The sequence below is a fragment of the Diadema setosum genome, chromosome 17 (genome assembly GCF_964275005.1).
Source record: "Diadema setosum chromosome 17, eeDiaSeto1, whole genome shotgun sequence".
Lineage (NCBI taxonomy): Eukaryota > Metazoa > Echinodermata > Echinoidea > Diadematoida > Diadematidae > Diadema > Diadema setosum.
The window spans coordinates 12457485-12482069 of NC_092701.1; the positions used below are offsets into that span (position 1 = coordinate 12457485).

Sequence of the window (24585 nt, forward strand, 5' to 3'; positions counted from 1 at the left end):
ATATATATACACATGTATATGTATATGGATATATTCCTACATGGTACAATAGCAGGACATCTCATATATATATATATATATATATATATATATATATATATATATATCGATCGTATATACTTACATATACATGTATATAAACTTGCATCAACAGACACACATACACACACACACACACACACAGATATAGAGTCAAAATGAGAAAACCAATATATCATTCAAATATGTAATCATGTCAATATCTTCAAAAATATTTAGTTGTTTAACGAGTGCAGTATCTTTTGAAAGATTTTGTTTCTCTCCAAGTGAGAATGACCTTCACAAATTTTGTAAATGGCATTGGTATCTGTTTTTTGCATTCAAACTCTACATATATACTGTATATAGATATAGAAGTATATAATATGCATGTTTATATAGTGTATGTGGTGTAAATGGTTTTAAGGTGTGATGTGTAAACTTGGATATCACACACACACACACACATATACACACATATATACATATATATATAAACATGGCACATTAATTTTTATATCTGCTAAACAATAATTAAAATAAATGGTATAAATGTCTTAAGTTATGAGTGCAGTATCATTTAGAAGATTTTTCTCCAAGTGATGACATGTAAAAAAAAAAGTTAAAATAATTTTTAGGTTTTTGCATTAAAACTTTTCATGTATCATATATGTATGTATATATATTATATATATATATATATATATATATATATATATATATATATATATATATATATATATATATATATATATATACATGTATATATATTCAAATATATATAAACTGAATTTGGATCAACATACACAGTGACTGAATCTCAAGATGCATATGGTTTTAACACACAACACAATTTTATTATTTCCTCACACCATTCAATTTACAAACACTTTTAATCATCCATAAATCTGATTTCCTTTGGTGAAAAGGAAAACACATTATGCCTCGAAGTCAAGAATTGTTAGTCATTGCCTAACATAGCAACCATTTTCTTTATAATGTGACTCTAACAAACTCTTGAAATATATAACTTTGGAATGACAACATTGATAATTTTGAAGCACAAAATAAAAATACCATGTAAAACAAGCAAAAAGATCTCTACTCCAGCTGAGAAGTTATATCCAGTACAACACAAGACAAAAATTGTTAAATTGAATTGCATGTCGTCCACGCAATCAAAATAAATAATAACTTATCAAAACTAAAAACATCTTACACCTCTGTACATGATAGCTTGTCACAAGCAAATCACAAAGTGAAACTGTATAAATCTGCATAAATAGAATTGCGTGTACTGTGTAGTGAGGAGACAAAAGGAGAAAGGAGAGATGGAGAGAGAGAGAGAGAGAGATGGTTCTATCGACAATAATGCTTTACAATGAAAGAAAACTGACCTGTACACTTTACAACCAGACAAGGTTAGATTGCCTCTTCAAACATACATCACAGATCTCATGTCTGTTACATAATCATACTCAAAGGTTATAATGGCATTAATCATCACCTCAACATACCTAGAGGTACAATGAGCCAGAAAAAAAACAAACCACATCAACTCTTTAAAAGAGGTTTTTCACTGTCATAAAAATATATTTGATATTTCATCTTCTGCTTGTGCATTTCTTCTGTTGACATGCGAATCGTATCACGCATGTTGCCACAAAACTTCAATGTGAGGTGACCTATACAAAACAGGAGAATGGTGCAACACTCATGGTTGGTAACATGAAACAAAAGATACCCAATCATCTGATGCAAAAGGTGTGATAAGCTACAGAAAATACATTAATTAGCACTCCTGAGCACAGGCCATGTGCACTTGTGATCAACATAACTTTCTTTTTCAATTGTTTCATGTACATAAATATTTACACTACATCTGTGACTCCGAATATCAATTATGCATAAAATAAATGCAGAAAATCTTGTTATATCTCATAAAATGAGAAGACAATGCAGTTTTTAATGATCTCTGGTGGTTTCTTCGTGGTTGTGAGAAAATACCTCCATAATTCTTGATCCAGAACAGATCATCTAAAAATGAAAACTCCAGGCAATATTTTGCTCCCTACAAATATTCGAGGATTACGTCTGAAATGCCTGAAAGTGAATACGCTCATTAAGAGGAAATTTGCCAAAGGGAGAGTTATGCAAATTGATATGTGTAAGAGCATTGTAATCTCAGCTACACAAGCTCACAACCAAAATGGCTTTACTCTAGAGTGAGGAAATATAAAGGCTGGGATCAGAGACATGCCTCTGGTGTAAACGGTGGGATAAGATGCATACCAGAACACGCTCTGATGTAAACAGGCCTGATTTTTTTTTTCTTCTCTCTCTCTCTTTTCTTGTTTTTTTTTTTTCTTTAAATCAAGGCAATGTTATGCCAGTTTTAATTTACAATGTTCTTCACACATATTTACACATACATACAGATACACATACACACATACAAACACACATACACACACACACAACATACGCATGGTTATTTCTACAAGCAGAGCTTGGAAAGAGCTGCTATTTAGCACTGCTTTGGCATGGAGAGTTTTCTGCTCATTCCTGTTAAGGCAAAGACTGTCCCACTGAAACAGCTCAACAAAGCTTTTTTGAAAATTCGTCTTAACCTTTTCCCAAGTATCAATGTCATACTGGAGTCAACAGCACACATGTTGTGCTACTAAGGTGCCATACTTTTGCATGTCAAACAAGCATTGCTAGGCTGAGTGACCTGTGATTTTTTTTCTTTCATTTTGGCGGGACATGACAATGTTATTCCTGACACAATTAAGTAGTCTCATATCATGTGTGCATGCTTGAGAAAGATGGTGCCTAAAATATTGTTTGCAAAACTTGATGCAGAAGAAAAAAAAAATCATGGGGAAGGCTAGAGCGGATCTAATCCAAGAAAGTCAAAATATGTAATCACAACATAACATGACCTTTGAACCCTGTAGCATCATTTTCCAACAATGCAACTTAAATATTGTATATCTTCTGGGAGTTATTTTTTACTAACACACACAGCAAATTTGAACAGTCTTAAGAATCTACATGAAGCATATAACTCCCAAATATCCTTGGGTAAAAAGAAAAAGAGACAAATATATCATCTGCCACATTCATACACAGTGGAACAAACAAAATTGCACTCTATCAATCTCTCCATTACAATGCCTATCTAATTCACAGAACAAAACAGAACAAGGAAGAAAATTACTTATTTTCACCCTCACTGATCTGTCATCATGAAGGGTGGTGGTAACACCCATCATTTCTTTGCTCTTTTTTTTTCGTTGCACAATATTAATGAACTGTATAGGACTGTTTCACATAAGTACTTTCACTTCTTTTTTAAATTTTCAATCGTCAAGATAATACTAATAGAAAACAGGACTAAAAATCTCTGCTCAGAGTTAAAACTTAAGTGTAAAACACAGATAGTATCCCAACAAGGTTGTTTGTAACATGCTGTGTGGCATTCAAGGAAATGGGTGGGTGTGCTCCTGTAAAAGAGCTCTACATTATGAACTCTTAGAGAGATACGTTCAATCAAAAGAAAAAGCAAATTGATGTGAATCTGAATCAAAGCCATAAAAGCATGTTCTTCAAAGTCCTCCTGTAGCCTACTAAGCTAACAGAAAATTAGGTTGCTAGATTTCTCTCTTTAACTTTGATGGTAGTAGTTCCCATGTCCTCTGTGTGATACCCAAGAATTTCACTCATCATCCTTTCCAACCCCCTCTTGATCATAATTTCTCTTTAAACTTTATGTCTTCTGACATCAATACATGTATCATGATGTTTTACTCAATAAAGTTATGGTGAAAATGGCCAGTTTGCGCTTATTTATTATCATCATTATCATTATGGGGGGGGGGGGGGGGAGGGTGCTGTTACATCAGCTTGTTTTTATTTTTGGCTTTCCTCTTGAATCGTTACTGTCGAGAACTATGCGGTAATGGGATTTACAACAGCAACATTTCTTTCTATGCCAAGAGGTAATCACTTGCACACTCAAAGGGACTGACGGTGCCATCCTAACATATCATATCCCCCGAACCGCTGACATCTACCACTAAACAGATGAAGACACGAATTCTGCCTAACACATCATTCTACCGACCACCAACTAAATGTATGAAGACATGATTTCCACGTTTCCCATTTTAGTCGAGTTTGAAGATGGATTGTAGGGTTCCATTTTCCAACTCTGTGTCAGTGACCTTTATCCTTGGTAACGCCATAAATGATCTCACTGCTTGGAAATAAGCAGATCAATATCAACATTTACTAAAAAAAAAAAAAAAAAAACTTCAAGAGAAGAAAGGAAAGGAAGTAAAAACAAAAAATTCACAAGACTATGTACAAAATGTCAGTGCCTTGGACACAACACAACCTCATACAACAAGGTATAGGATTAATTTACAACAACGATTATCACATCTTATTTTGTGCCATAAATAGAACAAAGTGACTTTATTTTCCAATTGGACAAATACACGCATGGAGACCTGCTCCATTTATCTTCCTTCTAAGATTGAAACAACAAAATCTGCACATGTGCACAAATGTAAATGCCAAAAGTGGACTAGTCCTTAACTTCTATCCCCCCTGCCTGGATGATGTCATTGTTTCTGGTCTGCAAGAGTCTGTCCCATTAAACGAGAAACAAAAATCATTTTACAACTGCTTATTTCTACAACCAAAAAGACTTTAAAACAGTATCGGGATCTGCCAGTGGGCACTGAAAACTGAACAGGAAAGGAAAAAAAAAAAAGAACAGCCCCTGAAAGGATCGCCATGGCAACGGGACACAGGAATGACATCTGGCACACAGGGACTGGCATCTGTCACCATCTCTCTGAACACTGGTCCTACAGACAACCTGTTTTCACGAAACAAAGTGGTCGAGCACTTCATTGCTGTTGCTGTTTATGTGTTTGTTATCAAAAATCAATTCACTGGGAAAAATGGCTACACACAGGGTGAGATGACTTTGGACAAAAAGGGCAAGTATTCCCACTGACAATAATGCTGCCTGGTAATTTGCCAAAGTCAAAATCTTCCCTACGAATGAAGCGCTGCACAGAGCCTGTTGGGGGTTGTTAGAGGGTCTTTGGTCAGCAACAAAAAGTTTGCACTCCACTTTTTTATTCTTCTCCTGGGTCGATTTATTTAATCAGAGTTCTAAGAACTTTGGTGAGCATGATAGTAATGATAGTAATGATAGAACATGACTCATACATACAATCATCACACTGCACCAAGCATGTCACTATGGGCTGAAATACTTTCTCTGAACCATATCATAAATATATTCTGTTGTTTGACAACAAGTGTGACACATCACTGAATTGCACCATTACAAAAAAAAAAAAATCTTACTGTAGAGTCTACTCCTCTCATCAACACCCTTCTCAACATCCAATCCTGTATCCAATAGCTGAGTACCATAATGAGAATGGGTTTACGGAAAATGTTTTGCGGAAGAGCATTGCACATAATCGACATTATTCTCAAAGATTGTGGCTCTCGTTGATCATCAGCTTTTTCAACACCCACTGCTTTGTCAACTTAAACAAGTCAATCTTGGGGTGGGATGTAATTTCCAGCAGAAGGACAAAATAATGAAGGGAAAGGATGCTGCAGAGCAGGCAAACTGCAACACGCGAGACTCTGCAGTCGGATGTTCTTGACTAAGGCATTTATCTACACTGATACCCTGTCTTGCCTGGAAATTTGAGTGGCACTGCAAAAATGCACTCACTTTCCTTTTCTGAGGTATCAAATGGATCTACTCTGCCTAGTCAAGGTATATGAAGATATACCAGTACAATCTTTGAGAAGCGTCAAAAGAATGTCGTTCTTTTTACACCACAAGTGGGACTGACCCCCTTGGCATCTCATATGATAGAAGCATTAACCTTGCATCATGACAGCTTGAAAACCGAGATTGGAATTTGGCCAAATCTTGCCTGGTTTCTGTTCTTGTTAAATGTTTTTATTTGCACTTCTGGCAGGCTAGACCCATGGGATAAATTGTCCCTCAAAGAATTATGGAAACAAAGCAAAACACAATGAGAAATCTTTTCAACCCTTCCGCTTTAAAAAGTTATCTTCTTAGAAACATTTTCTATAAATCCATCACGGATCGGATGCTACTCTTCCAGCCAGCTGAGCCGCCGCGCCCATGTGTAACCGGTGGAGGGTGTGTGGTATTAGCACGTCGACGCACCGCCACTGGGGCCGACGCCCGCGATGGCATTCAGTAGGTAGGGCATGTAGAGCAGCTTGCTGTGCAGGAGCAGCTTGCTGCTGGCACGCAGCTCTGGCAGCTGCGAGACGATGTCGTCGAAGCGGCCCGCCTGGTTGTTGGCCTCCATGAAGTCCCGCAGCGCCAGGAGGTACGGCTCCTGCACCGACTGGATCTGGTCATTGGAGGGCTTGCCACCTGGAATAAGAAAAAGAGTGGGTGGGGTTGGGGTGGAGAATGGAGAAAGAGATAACAGATGATGAGAAAATTTGTTACCACATGACATACTCTGAGCTGGAGATCAAATATATACAACTCTGCTGTTTCAACAGACAGAGAGAAAGTTCAAAGATGTGAAATGCAAAGATAGACAGACATTGGGATACATAATAAATACTAACAACAGTTGTTTTTAAAAGGCATACTTTTCTGCTCTTTAATCAGATACAGATAACATGGGAGCCAAAACTTGAAGAGATCATGGCTAAAAGCAAATAAATTGACAATTCTTTATTTCCGCAGAATCCCTGTCACAGGTGAAAATCCTGTAACAAAGGTTCAAGGTTGCAAACAAGTTCTCAATGAAATGAATCAATCTTCATCAAGCTTAAAGTAAAAGTGATTTAGTTTCTTGTACCTCAACAAATCAATTAACATTAATATTTCACACAAACACATTTCACACAAACACATTTAATGTGTTTGTGTATCTTACATTTGCAAGACTAATACAACTTAGACAGAGAGAAGGTAGCTTTACTGCACTGGAGTTGTCAAAGATAGGTTTAGATTATAGAGTACATTGAAGAGATGATATATTTTAGTTTCAGTTCAATGTTACACTTTCAGGGTCAAGTTTGAAACCATTATTTCACTGCTTGGATTAATTCCTTTGCAACTGTTCTATTCCCGTCCCCAAGTTGGACCCAACTCGAGCCAGAAGGGGCGATTTATGGCCGGATGCTTGACATGGACTGCAATATACCAATAAATATCTGAGGGATGTACAAGGGTATTAGACACACTTGACAGATAATGGCGAAGGAAGGGATATTACAATTTTTATCACAGTCCAGGGGTGTGGGTGATAATGAAGTAATAAAAAGCCACAATGGACCTATTCAGAAGGGCAGTCTGTACACCCAGATATAGCCTCCTTTCAGTCACTATTCAAACAAACTAAACATCACTCTCAAACTTTAAGGGATGGTACAGTATTGGTGGAGATGAGAATTGGGCTTTTCACTTTTTGCGAGATACAAAGAAAACACTTATGAAATAGTACAGATCATAGCATTTTAAGAGGAATTCAAATTTTATTTGATGAAAATCGGGTTTGGAATGACTAAAACATCCAAAAACAAAGTAAAACAAAGCGATCATAATAAAGTGTGGGCCACACTTATTCTAGAATTGCTCTGTTTTTAATATCTCAGCCATTTCAAAACCAATTTTCATCAAATGTTGAATTCCTCATGGAATTACATGCTCTTTCATACTTCATAAGAGGTTTCTCATTATCTTACCAAAATATGTTAGAAACCTGAAATTAGGTCTCAACCAAAACTATACGATCCCTTTAATGCAGCTATGTCTCAAAACATACATTGTATTCATGGAACAGATGTTCCATACCAAAATGACAGGTTACTTACAAATGGTCACAAAATAATGGAACTGAAACTGTGAAAATTTTGAAATATGGTTTATTTTCCTTATTGTGACGAGTTGTTGTGAGTTAAAGCGTCTGCTGAGAAGACTATGAAACCTATGCTATGTACATGCATATCACATCACAGCACAGCATGGAGTGTACATGCATGTACCATTACGTGCAGTAATCTGTCAAACACATGGTGACCACATATTGGTTTCCAAACGATGTACAAGTTAGCATATCTTGACCTTGAGCATACTGCTACTTCCTCAATCATACAGTTTCTATGTCAAGCTCCTCTCAGGTGAGTTACTGAAAAGTGGTGATATCCTACAACCAGATGTATGCCCTTGAACACTTATTAACATCCAAATAAAAATGACATTTACAGATTGTCTGAATACCACATGAACATTTGTCTCTAATCATCTTAAAAGAAACAAGCAAAAGTGAAGATTCTGAACAATCGTCATAAATGAGAGTATTCAGTTTAGTGAAGTCATCTAATAGGCCTATGCAATTTGATAACAATAAACTTGTATATGAGTCACAAATACTAAAAACAAAGGTACCTTTTTTATTCTCATTTAAAATTTAAATGGCACACTGGCAACATGAACGGTGCAGCAAAATGTTCCTAAAACCACCACAGCATTTCTAATCTCCTTCAAAGGTCTATGACATTCTGTGCTTCAACCCTACACCCTCATAGTGTATACATAGAAAACAGGGAAGTAATAAGAAATGATTTACTAATGTAAGTGAAATGCTTGCGAAGGAGGATAATCACTTTGCCCTGCGTAATGGACAATGCATGCAGAATGGCATCATAATTCCAAACTTTCAAGTTGCTGATGACAGTTTCAGTCCGTTGACGATAGTCTCGGTTTGATGCTATTCATCGTGAAGATGATTCAAGATAGCTTGGCAAAACTATACACTTACAGTACCCACTATCTTAATGCCCAGTGCTCACTTGAAACTGTTTCATTGGTGTCAATTATGCATTGGTCTGGGTAAAATAGAATTATATACATCAATATACACATACAACAGCATATGGCTATTATCAAACAGACATGCATTTTCAATTAAATCTATCATGTCTAAAGTACCAATTACATGCAAGCTGAATGATAAACATAACAGTACAATCTTAAAGGAGCTGCATAATTTCAAGATTAAGGTATGAGCAAGTATTGACTGTTGAAGATACTGTCTTTTACCATTTTATTTTTGCAAATTTCGCGAGTGCCAAGATTCGCAAAATTAAAATGCACGCAAAAGCTCTTGTCTACACTATATGCATTGAATGCCAGTGGCGATTCACGAAAATTTCATGCCATGAAAATATCGTGTTTACAGTAATTCACACAATTCTGCATGAAGGCGCCTTACGGAAGATTGTCAGATCCACTATATGAAGCTATGATAAAATATTTACAAAGCCTGCATCAACTAATACCTATCAACAGTGTATGTCTTTCAGGTCTTTAAAAGCACCCATTTTTTTTTTTTTTTTGCACAAAAGGTGGCGGCACTTTTTAAGAAAAGCTTGTGCAATCTAAACTGCAGTTGTGTCTGTTCTACTAAGGGAAAAAAATCAATAAAACATTTATCTCCATGTTGGTGTATTTGAGCTGGTATTTGAGACAAGAGGAGAAAACTAAAGGGTAATTACACTTTATAGAGACAGTAACAGCCCATATTCACAGCAATTCAAGTTTTACAAAGGGATTTTCATATTACACTTGGTGTCAGAGAATATGTTTTGTTACCACTGATACATGAAATAATGAACAGAAGTATGGTTGGCAACTCCCTTTAAAAAATCTTGAATGTCAAAGGAACATTGAGAGCATGACCAATGATATTTTAGGCAGGTCTACAACACTAAAGTGTTATGTGAGATTACAGCAGTCTCATTCAAGTTTGGGGATCACACAACCCCTAACCAAAAATGTTTGGGAAATTGGATCTGCTATTTTGAGGATCTGTTAGCTTGAGGTATGGTACAAGCATTGAAGTACCCCTTCTCAGTTTTCATTTCACACTCATAATAATCTCAATTTGGGCTGATATTGGGAGACACCGGCCATCACCATGCACCAGGTGATACGGTTAATAGATACTGGCAAGGCATGCTGCAGTCTGTGGGGCTTCTGCCTGTAAGCACCACCAGGCTTTTATCCTAATATCTGATCCTAAATATAGACACGCAGCCAAGATGGATTCCCAGCCAGAGCAGACGAGAATGGCACTGGGTCAAGAACCTCTCCAGGAAATATTTGTCTACCTTGATCCAGTAACTGACTGACCTTCAGGAGCGTATAGGAACACTCCGGGGAGGGAAGGGAAATCATTTCGGCGTGTTTTGTTTGGGCGCATAAACTGAGCAGGATGCGGAAGCTGGCGAGTCGAAAAAACGAGCCCGGAATAGACTGACACGCACTTTGGAATTACACAGCAGGCAGAGTAACCTCTTCAAAGGTGAAGCTTTCTCAGAATTTTTGTTTTGGGAATAAGAAAAAAATAGTTCCTGAGAACACAGAGAGTGACAGGAAGTGTCCTGTTTGGTTTTTAGAACAGATTGACCAGCACTGTTTCAGATAATCACCTCGTTTGACTGTATGACTAAATGTAGACTATTTTCACATGTGTGTGAGCATGCACATACCTAGTTTGGTACAGACAACAGGCTTCTTTATGTGTAACGATGAATCAACCAGGCAAGCCTGGGCACACTTACCTTGGTCTAACAACAAGATGACCTTGAGGAGCAGGTACTCATTCCTCGTAATGCCCAGGGTTCTGAAGGAGGCTGCCAGCTTGGTGACCTTCTCCACGACCTCCCCCATCTCCTCCCGGAACACGTCCATGTCCAGCCGGAGGTCCAGTGTCTTGTTCATGCACTCCTGGAGGAGCAGCAGGTTTTTGTGCGTGCACTGCTCGAAGCTCAGCCCGACGTCCAGCCCGCCTCCGCCGGCAGACTTGCCGTTAATGCTGCCTGAGGAGCCGCTCCCGCTGGTCTGGGGCTGCTTGAAGTGCATGGCCCGGCTGATGGTGCAGAGCAGCATGAGCTCCAGCCACTTGGTCTTCAGGAGATAGGTGTGCTCCACCGCTGAGAGCTGCGTGAAGAACGGCAGGTGCCGCACCCACTGGACCAGGTGGAACACCAGCTCCTCCCCTAGACGGCACTGGAGCCGCAGAAAGTCATCCAGCTCCATGGTGGCCGGAAGGTCACTGTACTTGTGCTCTTTCAGATTGACACCTTCTTTCTCTGCCACCTGTGATGTGGAGAAATTCAGGATAAAAAGTTAATCCCTCTTTACAATGTGTTTATATAAGATTCCAAAAAAAAAATGCTGAAGAAGTTAGGATTAGGGGACATTTTAATTCAGAGTGGGATGCCACATATGAAGAATCAGTTGAGATAATCGATACAAATGGAGTCTGGAAACCATACAAGGGACATGACAAACAACCTTAGGTCTTTAGTTTCTGCAGTTATTCAGACTTCTTTACATGAACACTTTTTAAGAAGAGTCCATCAAAACAAATACTGAATTTCAACAGCAAAAGAGATATCCATGTCATTCTCCGAAAAATATTGAAGCTCTCCCTCTGTACTGGCCGATTCATTCATTGCATTTTCAGATTTTTCAGTCATATTGTGAGGTTCCATCTGAGCAACAGAAACATTCACAACAGTAAAAAAGTTCTCTGGCAGGTTGTAAATGATATAGAAAAGTTCTTTGAACTCTCCTTTGATTGACACCATTCTCTCAAGAGTTGAGGACTGATGACGCCAGTGCCTAAAGTGTGTTCACTCCGCCAAAGTCAATAAAATGTCAGGGGCAGGGACGTCGTTGCCTCTATCACCAACATACCGGTGGTAACAAACTTTTTGGAGATCTTAAAATTGTTACCTTATCACATCCATAGCTGCTGTGTAAACAGACAATTTTCAAGTGCCAAGATAGCACAATTTACCTGCCGTATGATTAATTACATTGTCTGGCCTGTTCTATCAAAACAAACAATAATTTCCTTCTGTGACCTAACACTGCATAAGAATGTTAAAGTGAATAATGAAAATTATATGTCTTCTAAATTCTTACAAATATAAACCCTTTTTTAAAAACTATATTGAAATACTTGTCTCATGATGGAAGAATTAGTATCAAAGGTCTTGGTGATCCACATATCCAATCTCTATTTTACCACCTGCAGAAGTCTAGCCACTGGCCATTATATTTGTCTTTCTATATATAAATATATTTCACACAACATTTACACCATTCATCTTATCAGTTATCAAAATTGCATATCTTCAACCAAGCTACTGTAACATACTAAAGCAATGAGCAGAAGAACTTGGTCAACATACCGCGTGGATGTGGTTTAATATCATACAAACTGATGGCAACCCATTTTCCTAGCCAACTGCATTCTCTTTGAGTACAGGTGTAGCGATTAAGGTAAAGACCACACCCAGCCCTCCTTGCCACAATCACACAGGTTCTTTATTGATAACTGTCATCTTTAGGCACAGTCAAGACTGGATTGGAACTGGATTGATAATGGACTGATAATGATTATAGTCTTGTTTACCAGGTACCAAGGGTACCCACTTCAGTGCAAACAGGTGTTCTCCTGCATGACCTTGCCATTAACATCGCTCCAACATTAAAGGGTGTATACAGTTCTGGTCGAGGTGAGAATTTAGCTTTTAACGTTTTGAGAGATATTCAGAAACCATTCTATGAGATGTCAAAGAGCATGCAATTCTAAAGGGTATCAAAAGTTTATTTGATGAAAATCGGTTTTGAACCAGTACTGTACAGTCCCTTTAACCCATTGGACGAGTCCCGAGTATACTCGGGCAAGTGTCTATGGGAAATGCGTGTTGTAGCAAAATCAATCCGTCCTCAACGGGTTAAGAGGCATCATTTATACACCTGGGTTGAAGTGTGACAAAAACATCTTGTCCAAGGACAAATGCCCCAGCCAGGATTCCAAGCCAGGATCTCTTGTTTGAGGGTATAGAGCCTCATTGTATAATACCACAGTGCTTTTAAAGTTGTGGCTCTACCAGGGGGGAAACCTCTACCCTTCCATGACCACACCCTGGTATAGCAGCACCCCACTCACCTTCAGTACAGCTGACTCAGTCTGCTGAAGTACCTCAATCAACTGAGCAGTCTGAGGTTTGAGGGTGCGCACCTCTCCACCACTCTTCCCTGCCCCGCCCGCTCCACCACCGCCACCACTCGCGGAGACTCCGCTCACTCCAGCCGGACCCCCTGCTCCACCCCCTCTCACACCCTTGGCCTCCTTCTCGGCCTTCATCGCCTCCCTTGCAGCCTTGAGAGCCTGCTTCTCGGCCCTGGTCTTGCGGTTGAGCTGGGCCTTCTGCTGCGCCATGAGCTGAAACTTCTTGCGGAGCTTGTCGTAGTTCTTTGGTTTGCACTGCTTCAGAAAGAGCATTCACCATAGATGGCAACAAGACAAGATATTTGAGTCATTCCTCTACATTACTGAATAGCAGACAGTTAACAGACCTTTCTACTGGCATCATTGCAAATGAATCAAATAAAAAATAACATTAAACTAAAAGCCCTGACATGTTTCAACATAACCTCGGTGAACAGAGCGAAATTGAACAAACAGAACATTACAAATTTCACTAATATTAGGCACTGGATTAGAAAGATATGGACTTTGGCATTTTTCCAAAAAAAGATAACAAGATTGACTGCAACCACATGATGCAAACTATATGAAGGTGGTGGTCTTGTCATCATATAACTCTCTATTTACATAAAACTGATACCATGAAATCATATTTTTCTTTATCAATAACACGGCAACATAAAGCCTTCCACCTTCAAAACCATTAATGCTTATGAACTGCAACTGTATAAACATTTGATATGACAAATAGAATTCATTCTCTAGACTCCACTTATGCAAGGAAAAAAATAATTAAGTAGCTATTTGTGAGTTGATAAATAGGAGATGTGCAAAGGAAATCACACCAGCCTCCCATCTACTTGGCATATGGACTGGAAAAATATTTCTTTTCATGAAAGCATGTAACCATTTAGAATTCATCACTTTATATCAAGCACAATTTTGATTAAACTTCTACCATGCTTTACCCTATTCATAGCAGACACTACATGGGATAAACAATCATCAGTGTTGCTTTGGTTATAGTGTTTCACTGCAAAGCGAACACATTTGACTAAATTGAATATATTTGAACATCAGCATCAAAACAATAAACGAATATGTTGGTAAAACAGTGATATTGCATGCCCTGAAGTCTTGATAAATCATATATGCCGCAATACTTCTCATTCATGTTGTACACTCTAATGATCACTGCTTTCCATGCCAAACATCATAAAAATTATGCAGGAACATTGCAATTTTTCCACAAAGAAAGAAGTCGCTAAAAATCACACATGCTGGTTGGTGTGCATGATCAGATATAATGCCCTAAAATTTTAACACATGTTCTTCTCTGACTGGTTGATGCTACAATTTTATTTTTACCATCAAAACAGAAAAATAATACGGAGGACTTTACATCAAGGGGAAGCGACAATAATGTTTTTAGGCTAACAAACCAATGTGTGTGTGTCTTTCATAGCATTTTCAATCATTATATTTTCAAATCTTGGACACAATTGTGTGTTCTAGGGTTTCTTGGACATTGCCCCAAAAGGCTAAATATTAATCGGAAGCATGCTGTGGTAAAAATATCTGATTAGATGAATGAAATGGGTATGTGAATCTTTTACTTCTTGCTTACGGAGGGACGTGTGTGTAAATCCACACAGAAACACATAAATATGACTAACACAATAGTGAAGTCAGTATTCACATGCTTGAAAACTACATGCAAGCATGCATAGTCACACCAGAAACAGAGGAAGTGCAGCCATCAATTTACAACCATGAGGCTTTTTGCACACTGCACTCTGTAGTACATAGAGTCACACTGTGCTTAATTTGCAGTCACCCTGTATGTGTCTGCTCCTGACAGACTTACAAATGTCTCTTACATGTCGTCTTCAAATGTTATTATGCAAATGAATCATGCAGACGCGAGAGGACAAAACAGACTTTTCGATGAGCCCGGCGGCATGGCGACACCTTGCGCAGGGCGCTTGCTGCCCCCTCTACGTACCTTGTAAGACAGTCCCGTGTTCCGTCCGCCCGGCATTCGATCTTCTCGAACAGCTGCAGAGGGAGATGAAAAGAGAAAAATGGTCAGTGAAGTAATGCATATATCTATGCATCATCATCATATGTACTCAGTGCATCTCTTGTTGGGCTAGTATACCTTTAAAATGGCGGGGGGGGGGGGGGGGGGTGGATCATGGCAAGGCCAAGAACGAATCTCTATGAGTACTGCTTCAATCTTGAATCCTCAATGCCTAACAATGAAACACAGCAATGGTTATATAATGAACTTGGGTCAATACTTGAGTAGTAATGAACAACAACAACAACAAACATTGTTTGCTGATCATAACTCAACTGGTCAGACTGGGATCAGATAAGCAGCTATGGTCGCAGAGCAACTCAGATGATGAAGAAGAAATCCTCGGATGAAGAGGTTGTTATCTACATGAACCATACAGAAAAGACAGACCTCTGCAGTCTCATTACTATAAAGCTGTGCTATAGTTTTGCTTTCAAACTCACGTCTTGCTTGCTTTTGACTTTGCTTTTCACTAGATTAATGATTCCAACCTGAGAAACATTTTGGTACATGGCAGATGTGAAATAATCAGTGGGAAATAGAGAAATCTTGAAAAAATAAACCAAACATTAAATGATAGACATATTGACCCAATGACTCTATGATTGGAAAATCATCTATTTAAAGCTGATACAGGGTTAGTGACAAGTGAGTAGGAAATCAACACTAAACTTCTGACATAGCTCAGAGGGATACTAGGCAAAAACAGAGCTTCGAAATGCTGTTTCCCCGTTTCTTTCAAGAAATAGAAAACGATACAGAAATAGAGCAAACCCCAATGATTTTGACACAAGTAATCCTTACACTATCTTGAGGAAAAAAAAAAGATGAAATAAGTTTCAAGTCCCTACATACAATTGAGGTCTTAAGAACCAATAAGATCTAGAGTGGTCTTATCAGGTCTTCACTTTCTGGTTATCATCTTTTTTTTATGCTCTGAAAAGGATAAACACTATCTGTGGAATCACTACAAGCTTGCTTAAATTGGGGGGAAAAGGAGAAGGGATACATAAAATTGTAATGCATGAAAAAAAGTGGAGATAAGGTTAGAGAGAGGCCTAAAGATTGCAAAAAGGAATGCACAAAGAAAAGACAGAGACCAAAAAAAATATAAGCCACTTCTTAAAAAAAAAAAAAACAACAACAACAGAGGCAAAGAGAGAAATAAAAAGATGGGGGGGGGGAGGGGGAGGGGGATGAGAAAGTAGCCAAGCAATATGACTGTCATAGGATGAGCTAACAAAGACATCAGTCCAACTAGGGAACTCGGAGAGGATTCCCCCTCCCCCCATCTCACCCTACCCCACCCCACCATTGCACTGACGTCAAATGTGCCCTTCCTACTACTGACCACTAGAGCGCAGTACCAAAGCCAAAGTGGAATTTGCTTGAGGGGATGACGGCTGGCCTTCACGAGGTAGGAACATTATGTAACATCCAGACGGACTCTTCCATTCCAGAGGGCAGGGGAAAGGAGAGAGGTAACGGAGGACACCACCAACCATCAAATATCAAAAGGTGTTGTTGTTGGGGTTTTTTTTTTTCTTCAAAGCATTGCCCTGGAGTTCAATCAAATACGGTCATCTTCTTGTTTGTTAAAACAGACCCAGAGAGCAGTAGTCTCTCGTACCGTATGTAACAAAGTAGGAATACCTTAGCATCCATCCAATTCATTCTGGAAAACAAAACTAACAATGAATGCAAAACTAATGCTCATTTATACAGACCACTTCCTATTCTTTCCCTATTTTTAACCAAATGTTCCTCTCCAGCCAGCGCAGTGCGCAGTTGTTATGTACAGTCTCTATGATAAACCAGAGAGGGGAAAAAAAGAGCCATTCTTCTGGACCAAGTTTCGGTCAGAAAATGGGTTCTAATAAACAATGGAACTACCATGGAAACTGAAATGTTCAAAGTCTAAAGCTTAGATTAGTAGGCCTATATTATAGGCAGCTTCACAGCATAGCTTTGGGCAAAGAATAAATGGAAGCTTCTCTTCCATAGAGAACCCTGGAATGTTCATGGACATCATTGATGTCCTGCATATCACAACAAAAAGATCTACTGAGTCAAAACCCGCAGATCAATAGCTTCAATACATAGGCTACTGATATCATTTCATTCTTTTTTTGTGTGTGCGACATAAGCAACAACATCGTTTAATTTGTTTTGTGTGTGTGTGAGACACAAGCAACAACATGTGATGCATTTAATTTCTTAGATCTTGCATAGTAAAAGTATTAGAACCATCTTACCTCTCTCTCTCTTCTATCTATCTGCTATTTTTCTCTCTCTCTCTCTTTTATCTCTATCTGTATCTATCTCTATCTATCTATCTATTTATACATCTGTCAATTTATCTATGTCTCTCTATCTATCTGTCTATTTCTATCTATTTATCTATCTATCTATTCATCTCTCTATCTATCTATCTGTTGAATAGAAAATATACTCTGAGGCAAAAGTTTGTTCAACATTTTGTCATTTTCACTATCATATTGTCCAGCAATCTATATAATCGTCTACACATCACTTGCAATGAACACATGCTCATACTTTCAAAAATGAGTTTCCCAAGGTAAAAGACAAATTTAGCATGGTCAATACACTCTTTTTTTATATGATCACAAAGTCAGGGAGGGAAAGTACATGTATGGGCTGGCTACCAATCCATTACCATGTCAATTATACATGCAATAAAGTTTTCTGTACTTTTCATTCCGTGGCAATTCAATGAAAAACAAGTCATGCTTCACGTGAAGAGAGAAAGTAGACTCTTTGAACAGTTTGTCGGGACTAAAATTAGATACTGTGGTTTGCAAAGACAAATATTGTTCAAGATTGTGGCACTACAGCGAGACAAACTGGCTCACGTATGCATTCCATCAAAGTATTCTTGATCTGAATATTTCAAGAATTCAATTTCAAGGACTTGGAGGATACTACCAAACAGATGACAACTTGTCACCATGACAACAGCAAGAGGATGAAGTGAAAACATCATTCCTTGGAATTAAAAAGAATACATACAATATAGTTATGGCTGCATATTGTCAACTGAAGTCTTCTCCAATCTTCCTATCACTTCATGAGGCTATCAGAGTACTTTACTTAGAAAAAAAAAATGCAGACACAAACTTAGGTTTCACTTTTTATCATCATTTGGCAGAAGACACAAAAACTTTAACACGCATGTATCTCACCAAGCACAGGAAGTGTTACACAGACATTGAAGCAACAACAACAACAATAGCAAACAAAGAAGAGTTGGCATTTTCATTTGCTTAGTGATGTGTTGATGATACACCACAGAACAGAAGAGAAAGTTGATGATGAAGTTTGGTCAAAGATTCCTGAAGGAGACACGATGCTTGCTTGCTTGGTTGATTGCTAGTTCAGATTGTGGGCACAATTGGCTCTCCCATATTGAAGCCAATTTACCTAACATGTCCATGCATTCATGGGAATACTACAGACGTTTCTTCACTGAAATGAGCACACTCTCCGTGATTGGTTTCATCAGAAATGATCAATTTTTCTTCTCATGAGGGAACCTGTGACAATTCTTCACAAACAATGAGGGCATTACTCTTTTGGCTATTTTGTTTTTTATTTCATTTATTTACTTATCATTATTATTTTTTTTCTTTTGCATCCTGAACTTATGACAGAAGAATGGAGCAGAATACAAAATAATCACATGATCGTCCACACGAGACACAAATATCTCAGGACTCCACGCGATTGGACACTCAATCTTCTTGGGAAGTGACAAGTGATGGATGAAAACCTGGATTAAGGAGTAAGTTCATTCCTTGGACACATTAAAGTTCTGGACACATCTCTCCGTGACTTTTACAAACTTTTATTTTTGTTTTGTTTTTTCAATTATGCTGATGGCATGAAAAATAACTTAAGATCACTCTCTCCAAACGATGTAATGGAGCACAGGCCGTTATGAATTCTGTCATTCCAAAGATCCAACTACTTGTATAGGATGACCACAGCACCTGCATCCAAAAAACGTTTGATAAGGGCCTGCTTTTAGACAGAAGGCAGTTGCAAACAAACTTTTTTCCAATAAAGTAAGGAATGTTTCTGTCTCTCTGTGCTATTTAGGGACCCTATTTTACAAACTAAGTTTTTAACAGTCGGGAAGGTAGAATTCAAAAGAATAATACTGAGGATCACTACTTCTAACATGTAGGTGTTGTGGATGAAATACAATTAGTTCTAAATTTGACATCTGTTCAACTGAAGGTGTAACGACTGTATTTCAGGAAAGTGCTAATTGCTTTGTTAAAATTCCAATTAGCGTAAGAATTATGAAGGTCAACCTGAGGAGGCATAAAAAATGTGAATGATAAACATGCCTGAAATTTTGTGATAATGTTGATTTTCCCCTACTATGGGGAAAAAGAATCTTCACAGAAATTACATGAATGTAAACTGGTGTTGTCAATGTAAGAGTCCATCACAAATTTAGAAGAATCTGCAGCCCAAACAAATTCATATGAACAAGAAAAGACCTATAGATGAAACATTTCTCTTCCCTCTGTCCTATGAAATAATCTTAATTGTGTAACTTTTTTTTTTTATAAAAACAGTATCAAACCTTGATATGTCAAATAGTCTCACCTACACTTTTGATTCAGAGTTACACTTGTACAAATAAATTCCCTGAATCATCACAAATGAACTGATCACAAACTTCTTCACAGAAAAGAGCAATGTGTTTAATAAACATGAAAAGAGAGAGAGAGAGAGAGAGAGGACAGAGGGAGAGAGAGAGGGAAGCCAAATTCCTGGAACAATAAAACTAATACCAAAGTTACTCATGAGGTCAGTGTCAAGTAATTCTTTTAAGAAAGAAAAAAGAAAAAAAAAAGAATATCTCTCCCTGCCAGTAAAGCCTCAAAAAATTCCATGAAAACCTCAACAAAAACCTTCCTATTCTCCTGCGCGATTCTCTTTTCACCCCCATCCCCCCCCCCCCCAATCCTCCACTCATCAATGTTATACACAGCTTTACTGCATGGCTGTGACCAGGGAGGGAGGGGTGGCTGAAGTGGTGGACTGTGACTGTCCTTGGCAGGCCTGGCCAGTGACCTGAAGAACTGACCAGGCTGACTGACCATGCTTGCCACATCATCCTCTTGCAGTCAAGCAGACCATTGAACCATGGAGCTACTAGTTAGTAGCTCCATGATTGAACCAAGCCAAGGAGGTGTATCTACCTAAAGTAGGGATACATCCGATTGGTTGAGGCCCGTCCTCTTCTTTCTTTTCCGACTTTCCATGCCACACAGCATACACTGTAAAACCATGAAGTACAAGTAGGCCTACTAGTATATACATCGGGAACAAAATCAGAACATTAAAATGCTTCCTTCTTGAAGTCAGAAATGTTGCAAATCACTTTGTAGAAGCTCAACTACAACGGAATAAGGGCTGCTGATTGCAGAGAGACAGTTATATCACATATGATGATGTCCTTTCTGTTCAACGTTCAGAATGTTGTTTTTTTCCCACATTTCATGTCATATTCCAAAAGATCTTCAAACCACGTCACACCAAAACTGCTGACCAATGCAATCTACACTGTACTTTGATCGTCGCTGCATGCTGTCACACTTACGCTGTTCCATATCCATTGTTACATAAATCTAACAATTTCACAGCTATTTGTAAGACCCTAACTGATAGACTGATTCTGTCCTTCACCTGTTTGCTACATATTACGTCTAATCACATACAGAGATAAGACTTATGTTCTTCGCTTGGAGCCAATATCTTCACGATAGTTGAGATAGGTCTGGCAGATGGAAATGCCGCAAGTCAAGAGTGATAACTGCGGATTGGTTTGCTCATGTCACCGAATATTCCACTTCCTTGTGTCATTCTTCAGAACCTCTTCCATTCCTGGGAAGATGACAAGTAGGCCTATATAGACAGGACAGTGACAGACAAACAGAAGGACTGACAGGAGACACACCAACAGACAGACAGACCTACATACAGATAGGCATTCAGTTCTAAAAGACAGGCAGACAGTCAACTACAGGTACACACACACAGTCAGATAAACAAACACAGACATCCACTTCCCAGGTCATGGCAAATGGCACAAGCACGGGGTCTGAATCAAAACTATAAGGTCCTTGCTGGTGAATATCCCTTCAAGTGGTCAGTCTGGACCAGTGAGGCCTTGGCTGACCGCCAGCAAGCCTCTGTGCAGCTGCTGTGGACCATGCCAAGGTCAGGCAGACAAGGAAGGTGATTAAAGGGACACATTACTCTTGTCAATGTGGTTTCAGTTTGTCAAAGGATGCAATGGATAGGCCTAACTCACAATGCTTTCAACAGCAAGACCAAAAAAGGCTCACCTAATCCTCTTGAAAATGTTACAGCAGACACACACATACACACACACACACAAAGAAACACAAGAAGAAAGAGATCAGTATATCTTCGGTGTAAACAGAAAAGTAATGCCAGACAGTATTTTAATGAAGTGATCATACAATAGCTGCACTGCAAAGGGAAATTAACGGGGGAAACCCCCCACAAACTCAATAAAAATTTATGCGGAATGATTTCCATAGCAGTGAAATGGAAAACCTTTACTGAGAGTAAATCTTCTAAACTTGGCCATGATTAATAGTAGGCCTATGGAAGTGCAAGTTCTGAATTTATGCTCCCCATGAAATGCATTTTCAGAAAATTGTAAATGCATCTTCACATGCGTTTTTAATCAACATTTTCAAATGGCATTTTTTTATCAAAATGAGTTGGGATGTAACCGTGTTGTGAACTAAATGCATTTCAAAAGCCTGATTATGGCCAAAACAAAAGTTTGAATAAATGTATCCCAAGAGAAACTTGTGTTGTTGTTGTTGTTGTTGTTGTTGTTGTTTTGGAAAGAACATACCCCATTCATGAATCTCTCTCCACCTCTGTAAGGCTTCATGCCATCCTAACTGATAAACCCTTTCTATGTCATGGGCTTTGGACGGGGTATACAAAGCTATGGGGGTTTTCTGTGCCAATTAGCACTCAAAGCACCCCTAATATACTCTCCTGTGTTTTATCACCCGAGGCTAGGAATTTTGTTCATTCAATGTTGTCACAACGTTTTTTTTTTTTGTTTTTTTTTTTGTGAGGTAAGGCCTGTTCAAAACCCATCGAGGACGAGTCCCGAGTATAGTCAGGCAGGTGTCTATATGGGAAATGTGTGTTGTAGCAAAATCAAACCATCCTCAATTGAGTTACAGGGCTTGAAAGGTGTGTGCTAATCGCGTATGGAAATGTTCTGTTGTGCTAATAAAGACAGCAACCCTTTCTGTCTGAAAATATTTGTCAAATAGCTCATTTCGCATGTGCGTCCTCATCTCAGATCGCAGAGCCTCGGAGAGCATGGTAGCTTCCCGTCAGACCCGAGGCATTCTCAGAACTGGATGCGGCCCTATCGCTGGCAGTGACTCTCATACTTCCTGATGCTAGTTGAGAAATAACTTGATCTTATCTCTAACTTGTCCGGTTTCCCGGCTTGTTTCGTTTAATGTTCATTAACTGTTTCCTGGGTAATCTCAATTGTAACTCAACACTCAAAATTTCATGCTAATTTTTGACAAATTGCACTCGCAAGGTGCTCAAGAGTTTTGTGGTGACGCTGCGGGCATGTATTTGGCGTTTCGCACAACATCTTCAACTTTTTAACAGTACAATTTTTGCAGTCTCTCTTTCTCAGCATGAATGGTTTCTAATTCCCTGCATCAGACCAAGTCAATTTGCACCATTCCCATTTTTTTTCTTGCACCATTTCCTTTTACACAACCTCTCAGTACCTGCATTTTTCTCAAATGGCAATACATTGTTGTGCTTTCCTCTGACTCTCATTTTAAAAGTATGTCTGCCTCCATAAAAGCTCAAAAACTCAAGTAGGCTAGTGACCTTACTGAATGCATAGCCTTAAATAATGGGTGTGAAAAAGTCTAGACAGAATTTTGATGTTATGTGAGTGTTGATATGATATGGCAACAGCAGTTTGAACTTGATCTACCTATTGTTCAACTTATGATGTAAAAGAATGGGAGCTTACTGAGAGATCATAAGACACGCTATTGTCTCTTTCCCCCACCCCCGTTGCTGTAAGAGTAAGAGAGGAATCAAGAAATTACAAAAATTGATAAGAGTCTGTCATATACAGTAGTACGTCTCTCTTTACATTGTCAGACTGATTGTGTCAGAGTATCTAGCCAAAAGGCTCTGGAAACAAACACTACACAGAGTTCTTCTGTAACAATGACAGAAAGATTCCAAGCTTCCAAGGAAACACCCAATCTCAATCAGAACATTTCTAGCGAAGCCCGCGCTGGCCCGCAGCATCCTTATCACTGCGCGCACAAAAAGTGCAAGGCTGCGGGGCGAGATAATTCCGCAACATTCAAAGTACACACCAGGACGGCTGATAACCAGTCCCTGATGCAGCAGTTCGCTTATCTGATATCTCATTCGAATTTCAACTAAGGCCGATGATGAAGGAAGGGACAGAGAGATACATGATATTTGGGAGGTATCTTCTCGGGGGAAACATTTTCCTTGAAAAAGTACAGCACCAGAAAAGAAATGTCAAAAGTGCAGACATAAAGCAGGGAGGGCCACTAACTCTTTTCTGATGAGCAACTAACCATTCTGCCTTGGAATGCACATGATAGGATGGCACTTTGTATTCTCGAGAGCATCATTCTATTATCTGTCACGATATTACTAGCGTGGCACATACAAGATAGATTACTCCATTATCGACTAACATTAGCTTTTTTTCTGCCGGGCACTGACCACCGAGTGCACATGTGGGACTATCTGCTATAATAATGGAAGTAGGAGTACATGCAAGGCCCTTGTTTAACAGAAATATATTATTGTAATTTTATAGGCCTATATACTATCAATAAAACCACTTGCTGCCACCTAAATCCTACATGGGGGAAATTAGAACTTTTTTTTGTGGATTTAATTCAGTAAAAGTCATTGCTATTCCATGAGTGTGCCATGAAGTGATTCCACACAAATCTTTCTTGGCTTACAAGTTTTCAGGAAGCAATTATCCTATAGGTCTACACAATAAATTTCTAAAGTCAAAAGTTTACTGATTACTATGGTAGGCCCAGAGTTCAAATTTACAGACATGGAATCGCAAGTAGGAAAATAGCAAATTTAAAATCACAATAATGGATGTTTTAGTGCACACATGTGGCCAGATCAAGATTGCAATACACATTATAAATTGAAATTTCTTGCTGTTCATGGTTTTCCTGACCAATCAGCAAGTCTAGTTCTATTCCATGAATAAAGCAGGCCATAGCTCAG

At 38.7% G+C, this 24585-nt stretch overlaps 1 protein-coding gene across 4 annotated transcripts in view; it reads right to left on the reverse strand.

Moving 5' to 3' along the window:
• Positions 1–5262: 5262 nt before the first annotated feature.
• Positions 5263–24585, reverse strand: part of LOC140240708 (nuclear hormone receptor family member nhr-91-like) — a 50111-nt gene continuing 30788 nt past the window's right edge. For all 4 annotated transcript variants that reach the window (XM_072320469.1, XM_072320470.1, XM_072320471.1 and 1 more), the window contains exons 3-6: positions 15136–15188; positions 13089–13406; positions 10684–11221; positions 5263–6475 (exon numbers count right to left, since the gene is read on the reverse strand). In XM_072320469.1, the coding sequence (XP_072176570.1) occupies positions 6243–6475; positions 10684–11221; positions 13089–13406; positions 15136–15188 (1142 nt within the window). In that variant the 3' untranslated portion in view covers positions 5263–6242. The remainder of the gene's footprint in view (positions 6476–10683; positions 11222–13088; positions 13407–15135; positions 15189–24585) is intronic.